Source organism: Mustela putorius, unplaced genomic scaffold (assembly GCF_011764305.1).
Source record: "Mustela putorius furo isolate JIRA1106 unplaced genomic scaffold, ASM1176430v1.1 tig00003898_pilon_pilon_pilon, whole genome shotgun sequence".
NCBI lineage: Eukaryota > Metazoa > Chordata > Mammalia > Carnivora > Mustelidae > Mustela > Mustela putorius.
The window spans coordinates 31,501,269-31,514,575 of record NW_025422047.1 but is presented as its reverse complement, the minus strand read 5'-3'; the positions used below and the strand labels follow the sequence as shown (position 1 = coordinate 31,514,575).

Genomic DNA, 13,307 nt, shown 5'->3' with positions numbered 1-13,307 from the left:
GCTGGTAAATTAATATAAAAGAATATGACTGAGAGAACATGAAGGTTTGCATATATCTAAGAAGCTATTAAAAATAATGGAAAAGCTTCAGAGAATGGAAAGACAAATAATATAAATCCATTTACCAATGAATTTCCACACACTTAACTGAAAACTCCACAGTAAAAAGGAAGCCAGTAAAAGAGATGCACTCTGAGGAAGAACAGATAAGAGCATCCCCTTTAGAGAAAAGCTGCTGTGGTCTCAAGAGACAGGAAGCAAAATAGATCACCGATTCAACAACAATGAGTAAGTAGAGGGTCTTCAGGCAAAATTATCTCAAAGGAACATTAATTCTGGTACTTCTCAAATGCATTATGAAAATGAACATGAAAGCTGGCTCATCTGAATAAATTATATGAATTAAGAAATATGAATAAAATACATTTTTATAAAACATGGTAAAATCTGTGAAAAACTTTTCATGATTAATACATCAGTGTAAGATGTGAGTTCTGTATCCATTGGTAAATTGTCACAAGTGTTTGTTTCTGAAGACTTAAAATTTATAAGAAGAGCTTGGTGTAACAAGAATGTGTGTTACATCCACTGTCCATTCATCTTGATTGTGCCTTTACTGAGTAATCGTGCTTAGATAAGTGGATCTACTATAGTTCTAGCAAGAATAGTCATCTCTCTAAAATAAATAAATCTCTTTATTTATTTATTTATTTATTTATTTTAAAAAGCTTTAAAAAAGCAGTGCCAGGGTAGCACAATTGGTTATGCGTCCAACTTGGTTTCAGTTCAGGTCATGATCTCAAAGTCATCAGATTGGGTTCCCTGCTTAGAGCAGTGTCTGCTTGAGATTCTCTCTTCCTCTCCCTCTGCACCCCCCCCACACACATGTGCTCTCTTTCTCTCTCTCTTATTTTTTTTTAAAGATTTTATTTATTTATTTGAGAAACAGCAAGAGAGAGAAAGAGGGAGAAAGCATGAGCAGAGGAGGGGCAGGTAGAGATGGAGAGGCAGACTCCCTGCTGAGCAGGGAGCCAGATGTAGGGCTCGATCCCAGGACCCTCGAATCATGACTTAAGCTTAACTGACTGAGCCACCCAGATGCTCCTCTCTTTCTCCCTCTAAAATAAGTAAAAAAAACTCTTTAAAAAAATAGGGTTATTTGGTGGGGCGCCTGGGTGGCTCAGTGGGTTAAATTGCTGCCTTTGGCTCAAGTCATGATCTCAGGGTCCTGGGATCGAGTCCCGCATCGGGCTCTCTGCTCAGCAGGGGGCCTACTTCTCTTCCTCTCTCTCTGCCTGCCTACTTGTGATCTCTCTCTGTCAAATAAATAAATAAAATCTTAAAAAAAAATAGGGTTATTTGGGAGAGATGTTAAACTCACATGTGTTTAATAATCACTATTTGAAATAGCATGTGATGTAAGGAATTATAATCAATCTTAAACATGTTTGTCTAACTTTCCTCCCTGTCACAAAAAAAACAAAATAACATAGGGTCACCTGGGTGGCTCAGCTGGTTAAGCCACAGACTCTTGATTGATTTCAGCTCAGGTCATGATTTCAGGGTCCTGAGCTCGAGCCCCACATCAGGCTCTGCACACAGCAGGGAGTCTGCTTGAGATTTTCTCTCTCTCTCTCCCTCTATTCCTCCCCCAACTCATGTGTTTACATGCTCCCCCGCTCTCTCAAATACATACATAAATAAATAAGTAAAATCTTTAAAAAAAAGAAAATAGCATATAGCAAGCAAAGAAAGTAAGAAAAGTTATCAAAGACAAAAGGGAAAAAATATAAATACTCATCCTTTTTAGTAAGCTATTCAGTGGTATTGCTTCATTTGGAGATTACCTAATCAGTGTGTTTTGAAATAATAAATTCACTTTAATAGTGATTGTAATACAGAAAAAAAAAATTTTAAGAGAGGGCTAGGACAATTAGAAAAGTAAACTTATCTTTTGACCTTACACACTACACAGCAAAATAAATTTAAGATGAGATAAAAATTAGAAACCTAAAAAATAACACCTAAACAAGTAGAAAATATAGGTGGGTATTTTATCAGCATGGGGAAGGTTTTTCTGAGCATAACAGAAATAAAAGAAAATGATAAATAGTCTTGGCTACATTAAAAATAAAAGCTTCCATTCACTAAAAAATACAAATAAAAATAAAAGGGGACTGGAAGAGATTATGCTGAGTGAAGTAAGTCAAGCACAGGGAGTCAATTATCATATGGTTTCACTTATTTGTGGAGTATAACAAATAACATGGAGGATAAGGGGAGATGGAGAGGAGAAGGGAGTTGAGGGAAATTGGAAGGGGAGGTGAACCATGAGAGAAAATGGACTCTGAAAAACAATCTGAGGGTTTTGAAGGGGCGGGGGGTGGGAGGTTGGGGGAACCAGGTGGTGGGTATTAGAGAGGGCACGGATTGCATGGAGCACTGGGTGTGGTGAAAAAACAATGAATACTGTTACGCTGAAAATAAATTTAAAAAATTAAAAAAAAAAAAAAGGCAAATGAACAGCGGGTAAAATACTTGCAGACCTAAACCAAGGATTTTCAAGAGTTACTACAAAGCAACAGCGGGGGAAAAAAATGAGACAAATGAACGAGGAACCTAAGGGGTAATTTGCAAAGGGAATCCAAACCAATAAATGTATAAGGACATGTTAAACTTGAGTCGTAATCTAAAAAAGACCTACTGAAAGAAACATTTGATCATTAACTTGGAAACATTAAATTATTACAAAATTCATTCAGCGTCTACTATGTAATCTGATTAAATAGACAAAACCCCTGGCTTCCCAGAAGACTACAAAGGAACTAATGCCAGAACTGATACTAATACAGAAGCAGATAAGCCAGCCTAAATATCCACTGCACAAAACAAAGATACAAGCATAACCTGAAGAATATTCAGTGATTAAAACCTATATTCTAAAGAATATTTGGCAATATAGAAAAATAAGTCATGATGTTTCAGAAGAAAGTATTAGTTATAGTCCCATTTGCAATGGGACCCATAGGATTCTCTGGGGAGATAAGATAATGGGTGTTTTAAGTTTCTTTCATATACTTTCTTATTCTGTCTAAATTTTCTTTAATATGTATTACATCTTCATAAAAACAAAATCATTAAGTTTGTTTTTTAATTAGTGTTTATGACCTTGAATCTGAAAACAGAGAAATCACAGATCACATTCAAGAAGTTCTTAACTAGAACATGAAATTCAGCAATATGTTTCCCAATATTGGCAGTACTCCCCAGCTTTAATTTTAGTGTTTCAGCTTCTTTCTTTACTTTCACTATGTTAACTAATGAGGAGTCTGTTATTTTTCTTACCTTTGAAAAGTCCTTTGATACCGCCCATCTTTTTTACCATCTGTGCAAATTTGGTGTATTGTGTCAAAAGTTCTTGAACATCTCTTGTTGACACACCTGATCCTCTTGCTACTCTTTGAATTCTTCCTGGTTGCTTACTAAAAACCTTGGCACCATCAGTACTGTCAAGTTCTGTAGACAAAGATTAATTACTTTCATTTACATACACTTAAAATTCATTATTAAAACAGTTATGTACAAATACCATACACACACAAAAATAAAACGGTAAAACCACCACCTGATTTAACAAATGTTATCACCTGTCATGTTTGCATCTGATTTTTTTTTTTAATTTTATTTATTTATCTGACAGAGAAAGAGAGATCACAAGTAGACAGAAAGACAGGCAGAGGGAGAGAGGGAAGCAGGTTTCCCGCCCAGGACCCTGAGATCATGACCTGAGCCGAAGGCAGCGGCTTAACCCACTGAGCCACCCAGGCGCCCCCTGCATCTGATTTTTAAATATTAAACATAAACTATGTTTGTATTCAAAAGAACATCTATAATATTTGTAAGCTACAAAAACAATAAAAAATACACATGTACTCACTCCACCATTTAAGTAAAATAGAACATCTGAAAACCTTTAAAACCCATGTCCACCTTTTCCATATCTCATATCCAACTGCCCCTCAGAGCATACTAGAAGTATAAGGTATATTTCAAAAAAGAAAAGTGCTTGCTTTAGCTCTAAATAACTATTAACATTTAAATAATAAATTTAGGCATCTAAGCAACAGAAATAGGTAGGTTCTATCATCAACAGAATAATGGTAATCTTTTCCATATAATTACTACTAGTATTTTAATCCTTTCTGTGACATAGTGAGTTAATTCCCCCCAGTGTTTTTATAACTCTTAGAATATGAGATGTATTTCTTCTGGCTTTCACTGCATACAATCTCAGGAATGCAAGACTTTAGTCTAAGTTTCTATTATATCTGCATTCTCTCTACAACATCCCCCAATAAATGGTCATCTAGCCTCAGTCTTAATGTGCCCAGATAATCCACTATCTAGAATCTAAGATACAGTAATCTATGCCATTCTATCATACCTGTAATTATGGAAAATCTTTTCACATATTAAAATAAATTTGCCTGGCACCTCTTCCTATTTGCATACGTGTCTCCTTGCCAGGCACAAAGAATGAGGCTTTCAAATATTTGAGAGCTACCAAGTCTCTGGTGAATTCCTCTAGGTTACAAATTCCCAAATCTTTTGACTGTTTCTCTTATAACATGGTCTAGAACTCCATTTATTATTTTTTTAAAAAGATTTTATTTTTATTTGATGGAGAAAAAAAGAGGGAGAGAGAAAGAATGTGCAAGCAAGGGGGAGCAGCAGAGGGAGAGGGAGAAGCAGCCTCCCCACCGAGCAAGGAGTCCAACATAGGGCTCGATCCCAGCACCCTGGGATCATGACCTGAGCTGAAGGCAGATGCTTACCAACTAAGTCACCAAGGTGCCCCTAGAACTCCATTTATTATCCTGATTTCCTAATATTTTCTAATTTGTCTATGCCCTCTAAGCATATAGTCCAGAAGTGAACTGTAAATAAGGAGCCCATTATCTCATAATAAATTTACAGCCATTAAAACCTAAATCCCACTCCTCTGAAACAAGATGGAATTGGGAGGGAGACAAACCATAAGTGACTCTTAATCTCACAAAACAAACTGAGGGTTGCTGGGGGGAGGGAGGTTGGGAGAAGGGGGTGGGATTATGGACATTGGGGAGGGTATGTGCTTTGGTGAGTGCTGTGAAGTGTGTAAACATGGTGATTCACAGACCTGTACCCCTGGGGATAAAAATATATGTTTATAAAAAAGTAAAAATTAAAAAAAAAACCCTAAATCCATCTCATAAATACAGCTTTTAAGCCACACCTTCACTATAAAATATTATTCTATATTCTAAATTATGAATATTCTATTCTACATTATCTATAATATATATATCTCTACAATATCTATAATATTCTAAATTATAAATATTCTATTCTACATTATAAAATATGTATTCTAACAGCTAAAGTGGAGTGAAGGGAAAGAAGACAAGCTATGACAGCACATCATGGTAAGTCATTATGACAGAATTAAACAAAAGTCAGAAGGGGACATAATTTAAAGAAGAAAGGAAGTCAGGAAGGTTCCATGCTGATGGTTCTTCTTTAACTGAGTAGTTCTAAAGGACAAATAGGAGTTCAATAAGAAAAAGAAGCAAGGGACATTCTACGAAGCAGAACATGGGATTTCTAGAATAAAAATAGTTTTGAGTAGAAGAAATGAAGCTTGGATAAGAGCTGAGATTTTTAAAAGTTGCAAAAGTAGGTAAGGACAAGATTATAACAGCATCTGTATGCCAGGCTTAGGAGTTTGTTATTGTTATGACAACAATAAAAAGTCACTGAAAGAGTCTGACCCTAGAATTTTTCTTTAAAGATTTTATTTACTTATTTATTTATTTGAGAGAGACCAAGCAAGAGCATATGAGTTCTCTAGCAGCGGGAGGGGCAGAGGGAGAGAGGGAATCTTAAGCAGGCTCCACACCTAGCAAAGAGCCCAACATAGGGCTCAATCTCATGACCCCAAGATCATGACCTGAGCAGAAACCAAGTCAGATGCTCAACCAAATGAGCCACCCAAGCGCCCCAATCCCAGAATTTTTTGTTTAGAAAGGCCATTATTGTGGCAGTGAGGAAGACAAATTGGAAAGAGAAGTGATAAAATCGAAAGGTAAATGTTAGGAAGCTACTATATAACAATCTAGGTTGAGAAATGATGAGTGTATGAACCAACTTAGAAACAAAGGAAAGAGGGAAGATATGAGAACTATTTAGGAAATGGAACTCACTAAACCTAAGGTAATGTTAAGGTTTCTATATTCCACTAGAAGTGGTAAAATACTAATAGAAGTAATCTGTGATAAGTTAAATATATATGCATATTATAATACCAGGCAGTTCAATATGTATGCATATTGTAATACCTAAAGCAACCATTAAGAAAATTATTTTTAAAAATATATTCAGGGGGTGCCTGGGTGGCTCAGTGGGTTAAAGCCTCTACCTTCGGCTCTGGTCATGATCCCAGGGTCCTGAGATCAAGTCCCGAATCAGGCTCTCTGCTCAGCAGGGAGCCTGCTTCCCAGCAACCCCCAACCTGCCTCTCTGCCCACTTGTGATCTCTGTCTGTCAAATAAATAAATAAAATATTAAAAAATATATATATATTTTCAGAAAAACTATATGTATTAAATAACCTAAAAATAATAATTATTATTCTATAATATTTATAGAATACTAAATAACATTCAAGTAACTCACAGGAACATATAAAAGAAAAAACCAGAAGAACAAAACTTGCAAGGAAAACATAGGACAAAAATTCATTTGGCAGAACTAAATCCTAATATATCAATAATATATCAGTTAAAAGAGGGTGTATGAGAATATGTTAATAGAAAAAAATAATTACATGCTGTTGACTAAAACTCACTTTGAATGTAATGATACAGGCAGGTTAAAAGTAAAAAAGATAGAAAAAGATAAACAATCCAAACAACTGATTAAAAGAAAGCTCTATTAATATAAGACAAAACAGACGACGGACAAAGGAGGACATGACATACAAATGACAAAAAGGTCAATTTACCAAGAAGACAAAACAATCCTAAATGTGTACTGTACCCAACAAAAGAGCTTACCTGACAAAAAAATTATAGAACTAAGAGGAGAAAAGCTAGGCACTTCAATACCTTCATCTCCATAATCAATAGAACCACTAGACAGAAAATCAACAAGGATATAAATCTTGGTTGACCCCAGTTTCTAGGTTGGGTGACTGAGTAGACAGGTATCTATCAGATAGATGGAAGTGTACCCAAGGGAGAAAACTGAATTTTGGATCCATGCCTCAGAAAACTTTCAAACTTATAAATAGACATGTCTGTCCACCATTTAGTGAGCATCTAGAAAAGAGATGGTCCAGAGTGCAGACTCTTGAGCCAGAATGCCTGAGTTTGATGCCCAGTCTCTCCACTCTGTAGTTAGCACCCTGAGCAAACAACTCAACTTTCCTGTATCTCAGTTTCCTAATCTGCAAAAGCTATATAATAATGGAATTTAACCCCAGAACTGTCTCTTGAGAGTTACTGTGATGATTAGATGGGTTAGTGTATATAAAAAGCTCAGGAGAGAGTAAATACTCTAAATATGGTTGTTATTAATTCTACCTACAAAACTTTTTGTAGTGTTGAAGACACACAGATGAGAAAGACACAATCTTATTTGGGTGACTACGAAAGCCTAGAGCTCAGGAAAGAGGTAGAGACTACAAAAAAAATAATCAGTCAAGCAACAGAGAAAGTACAGATGTGGATGAATTATTCAAAGAAAATGAGCAGAATGAGAAGAAACATTGGCTGAGGACAGAACCTGTAGTATGCAGTCATTTTAGGGGCAGGCTGAAAAAGTAACTGGGTTAACAAGAAAGGTAAGGGTAAAATTAGTGAGATGGCATTAATAGAAGCCAAGAAAAAAAGGTGATTAACAACAGCCAATGTTTAAAGGTCAAGAAAAAGACTGAAAAAAATCCACTGGAGCAACTCAGCAGGTTACTGGAAATCTTTGTATGATCTGTTTCCATGTGGTGGTGGGGAAAGAAGTTAGATTTCAGTAGTTTGAGAAAAATACAAACTGTTCTTTTAAGAAGTTTGACTGAAAAGAGAAAAAAAAAAGAATAAAAAAGCATGAGGGAAGATAGCCCAGAAAACCTGAACTGAAGAATGTTTATATGCTGATATATAATGTAAGAAGAGACTGGAGATACAGGAAAGGATTTTATCGAGGGTATACTTTCCCTCTTCTGCTCACTCCTCCCCAACTTGTGCACGCACACACTCTCTCTCCCTCTAAAAAAAAAAAAAAAAAGACTGAAACCTTGAGAGCTTCAGTGCCAAGTAAGTTTGTAAACATTGCTTAAACTATCTCTCTTACAGATTCCCAATTCATGTAACCATATGACTGTTCTGAGGAGACTTATAATAAATAAACTTAGTAGTTTTTTAACCCAGAATCCCCTCATACTCATTTGACTACGGAACTCTCAAGTTATTTCTATCATCATCAAGAAGAACGAGTGTTCTCTGGAGAACACTTGGGAGAGTGTTTGGAAATGTACTAGACATTTCTATGAAGTCAATCCAATAGTCCTAACCCTTTGAATAAGAGCTTTCAAACAGCCATAAATCCATCTACCAATAATCTTCCAGTCTAAATTTTTCCCCATCTTGTCCACAAGAACACAGTGAAACTATCCACTTGCAAATATTCAGAACGTTGTCCTCTAAATCAAATAATCTGCCATCTTACCTTGATCATTCATACTATCCATTATCGTCATTAATTTCTTTAGCCTTGCCATTGACTCCTGTTCATTTCCTTTGCTCATAAAGTCTGTTCCAAAACCAGGGATCATCCCCTGAAATAAATATATTTAAACATAAAAATCAACAATAGCTTGAAATTAAATTGTTCAGAATGTTCACATTTAACTACTGGCTTTATTTTTGACACTAAGTTTTTAAAATTTTTTTACCCAAACAGCAAAAGTAATAAAAGCAAATGCATCTATTTTTAAAAATTTTAATGAAAAGCAGAAGAAAGAAAAAAAAAAACTTTTAGGATAACTAACCAAGATCTGACTGAAGGGGCCCATTTTCATGATATTTTGAAATTGTTCATACATGTCTCGCAACGTAAACTGACCTGAAATACAATATAAATGGTTCAGATATATTAGATAATGTACATTTCCATTCAATAAGATTAATCTTTTCCTTAGTCATGGGTTCATCCTGAAGCACACTTGTAAAACATCCAACTGATAAACATTCCTGAGCAGTCACTAGGGGCAAGATCATCGGGTGAATGCACTGTAGAATATAACACAGATTCTGTCCTAGAGAAACTCACATTCTATCAGAGAACAGGGACAAAAACAAATATGCAAAAACCTTGAAAATGAGGCAAACCAACTCTACCCACTAGGATGACTAAAAAGCTTGACAGCACCAAAAGTTAAAGAAGATGTGGAGCAAAAAGAACTCTCACATGTTGCTAATGAGAATGAAAAATGGCAAGACACTTTAGAAGATTATCTGCCTTTTCCTAAATAACTTGGCTGTCCACTGGACAGGAAAGTGATAGACTGTGGATGAAATACTACCCAGCAACAAAAGAACAAGCTATAGGTACATGCAACTAAATGGATGAATGTCAAAAATTTATGCTCAAAGAAACTAGGGGGGGGGGAGGGGGAGAGAGAAAGGACATAACTCTAGGAGTCTTACAATATGATGTACTTACTGGGAAGGAGAATGAGCAAACTTTGTAGTTAATGGAAATGTTGTTTCCTGATGGATATGGGTTATTCTGCATTGTCAAAATTGATAGTATCACATCCTTAGGAACCAAGCATTTCACTATGTGTAAATGAACTTAAATTAACAACAACAACAACAACAATCCAGAGTATTTTCTGTTTATGTCCTAAAGATATAACTAGAAAAGGTATTTGGGTTTTGCCGTTCTGTTAAATTTAAGGGGCAGTACAATATTTTAAAGGAAATGTTAGAGCAGACAGCTAGAAATGCAAAAATAAACAACAGTAGAAAAAGTTAAGGCTGAAATACACATTTGGCCATTATATAGAAGGGACCATTGAAGCCATGACAGCAGATGAAATCCACTGTCATGGAACCCAAGTGAAGAATTTGAAAACAAAAGAAAGATAACACTTAAATATTGGGAACCAAGGTAAAAAAGAAAGATTACTACTTTTGCCCTTGGTGACCTCAGAAATAGTAGAATGCTAAGAGCAGAAGCAAAATGCAGATACAGGGAGAGACCTAAGAGTCAAAAAGTAGACTGACTAGGGATATAGTTTAGTGTGGTGGTGGAAGCACTGGTAGGGCTGTCCAGTAGAGAGGAAGGTGGGGAAAAGAACCTGGCAATGAGGGATAGAAATATTTGTACAACAAATATTTATTAAAGATCTACAAAGTGCCAGAAATAGGTACTATAAACTTGAAAGGTGAGGAATACAGCTATGAAACTGACCTATATCTTCAAGCAGGGAAGTCAGATATCTAGTAATTGTGATGAACAATACAAAAATTATAGGGTGCAATGGAAACATAAAGCAGAGAGTTGTAACTCAGTCCAGGGATCAGGTAAAAGTATCCCTAAAGAAGGAGAGACTGAAGTATGAGTAGGAGTTACCTAGAATAGCTGGGGAGAGGAGGGTGGAAGTAGGAAGATGAGAGGACACCTGTCTAACAGGCAAAGGCACAGAGGTGACAGATAGCAGTGTACATTTGAGAAGCTGAGTGAAATTCAGCCTGCCGGCACATGAAATGTTAAGAACAGCATCAAAAATGATATGGAAGGGAGTGCATGGGTGGCGTGAGTTAAGCGGCTGCCTTCAGCTCAGGTCATAATCCCAGGATCCTGGAATCGAACCCCACATTGGGCTCCCTGCTTAGCGGAGAGCCTGCTTCTCCCTCTCCCTCTGCCTGCCGCTCTGCCTACTTCTGCTCTCTCACTTTCTGTCAAATAATGAAATCTTCAAAAAAAAAAAAAGTTACAGAAGATGTGACCAGATGGTAGAGTCTTTTCTTTTTTTTTTTAAGACTTTAATCTCTACACCCAACATAGGGCTCAAATTCACAACTCTTAGATCAAGAGTGCATGCTCCTCCAACTGAGCCAGCTAGGCACCCCAATGGTAGTGTCATTTAAAAAACATCCTAAAGGCAATGGGAAGCCACCGAAAGATTTTTAAGAAAGGCAGTAATGGGATCAGACTTGCATTTTTTCAAAGATCATTTAGCTACAGTATTAAAAAAAATAGATACAAGGGGAAGAATCCAAGAAACAGGAAGATTGTTAGAATAAACAATCTAGGCAAGAGATAAACTTGCATAATTGAAGGAGCCCTAGGGAACGGAATGGAACGAAGATATTTAGGAGATGGACTTACTAGGCCAGTTGACTGATGGGAAAGGAAACGCAGAGTGAAGAAGAAATAAGAAGGAGTTCACAACAACACCCGTTTCTGCCTCTGGCAACAAGACATTAGCATTCATTTAAGATAACAATCCAGTAAGACAGTATGATGGGTAGATACAGATATGCTGAATTTGAAGTATAGATGGAACATCCAAGGATGGTCTAGTAAACATACAGATAACGGTCTGAAGCTCCAGAGAAAAGAAGATGGCCTAGCATTGATCCCTGAAGAACACCAACATTTAAGAGAGAGATAAAGGCATTGGTAACTGACAAGGTGAGAAAAAGCAGAGAGGCAAGATAGTATGTGATAGAAATGGCTCCATAATAATATATGTTGAAAGCTCCTGATTTTATATGTATCAACTGATTTAATCATCACAACTCTATGAAGAGACTTAGTATTACCTACTTTTTACAGATAAAGAAATAAAGGTTAAGTAATTTGAAAAAGTTATATAGCTAAAAATAGATCAGATATAAATTCAGGTATGATAGATTTAAGACCTTGAGCTCTTAATCACAACATATATTTCTACAGAAGTGGTCTTTAATGTGGTGTGAAAAAATGTGTGTGCTTTATTTCATTCTTTCAAATTTCTTTACATTTTATTATATATTATATATATACATATATATGCACACATAATTTATAAGTAAACAAAATTTTTTTTTAAATTTATAAGTAAACAGATTAGAAAAAGTGTTCCAACTTACACTTAACCTGTTCTACTTCAAGAAACACAACGAAAAACTTAATTTTAACCTTAAGGCAATTTGATTACAAGGAAGAAAACAAAAACACTCAATTCTACAATTGTCCACATATCTGAGATTTTAAATGATTTGCATATAATAAACATTTGATGAATCGAACTGTAATAATAGATTTATCATTTCAAACAAATTAACAGTAGCTTTATCAAAAAGAAATCATGGAAAGACATCTGAGAGCAAATGCTTTTGCTTCTCATATACCATGTTTCAACTTCTCTATAAGTGCTTCATTGTCATCCAACTTCAACTCATTGACTTTATCTATCAGTCCTTCAATGTCGCCCATACCTATAAGACCCAAAAAAAAAAAATTAACAACAGTATATGCTTTACATTATAAAAAAAATACATGCCCACAGATAATACTCCTGTGAGATAGCAGGGCAGATGTTTCTACTATACTTTACAGGCGAGAAAACTGAACCTTCAGAGGTTAAATGACAAAGCAGGGACTCTAGCCCAAGGTTTTATTCCAATTCCATGATCTCTATTACCTGGTACAAAAAGTTTTACTACCATTCCCCCTGCTAATTACCAAAACTAAATATTTTTGTATTGTGCTCTAAAACTTTTCCAAACAACTTTCCATCTAATAGCTCATTCTACCACTCTCACCACAAGAAGCAGAAAACCATCACCCTTACTTTTTATAGGTAAGGAAAATAAATTGTAGAAGGTGATGATTTTCCTAAACTAGTCAATGAAAGGGTGGGATTAAAATCCTAATCTGTCCTAAAGATCCATGCTATTTCTTGGAGACTTCTCTATATCCCCACCACTGTACATACCAAGAAGCTTGCTGATGAAAGGCTGTGTTTTGAAAGGTTCAAAGTCATCTATGTGTTCCCCTGTACCGATGAAAATAATTGGACTTTTTGTGGCAGCAACACTGCAAAGAAAAAGAAAACAAAAGATAATCTCAAAAAGGCAAACAAATTTCTAGCAGATATCAAAGTAATTAGACAAAAGTACACAGTTCCAAGTTTCTTTTCACTTGTTAAAACAGAACAGTATCAGAAAGACTCCAAAATTCTGTTTCTATTTAAACTTCTTTTACAGACCATATTTTGG

The 13,307-nt window shown here is 35.7% G+C and overlaps 1 protein-coding gene across 3 annotated transcripts in view; it reads right to left on the bottom strand.

The window, feature by feature from the left end:
* Positions 1–13,307, bottom strand: part of SRP54 (signal recognition particle 54) — a 42,468-nt gene that overhangs the window by 1,858 nt on the left and 27,303 nt on the right. For all 3 annotated transcript variants that reach the window (XM_045067821.1, XM_004773349.2, XM_004773350.3), the window contains 5 exons: positions 13,025–13,125; positions 12,438–12,524; positions 9,083–9,156; positions 8,761–8,869; positions 3,346–3,516 (listed from right to left, as the gene is read on the bottom strand). In XM_045067821.1, coding sequence (XP_044923756.1) covers positions 3,346–3,516; positions 8,761–8,869; positions 9,083–9,156; positions 12,438–12,524; positions 13,025–13,125 — 542 coding nt within the window. The remainder of the gene's footprint in view (positions 1–3,345; positions 3,517–8,760; positions 8,870–9,082; positions 9,157–12,437; positions 12,525–13,024; positions 13,126–13,307) is intronic.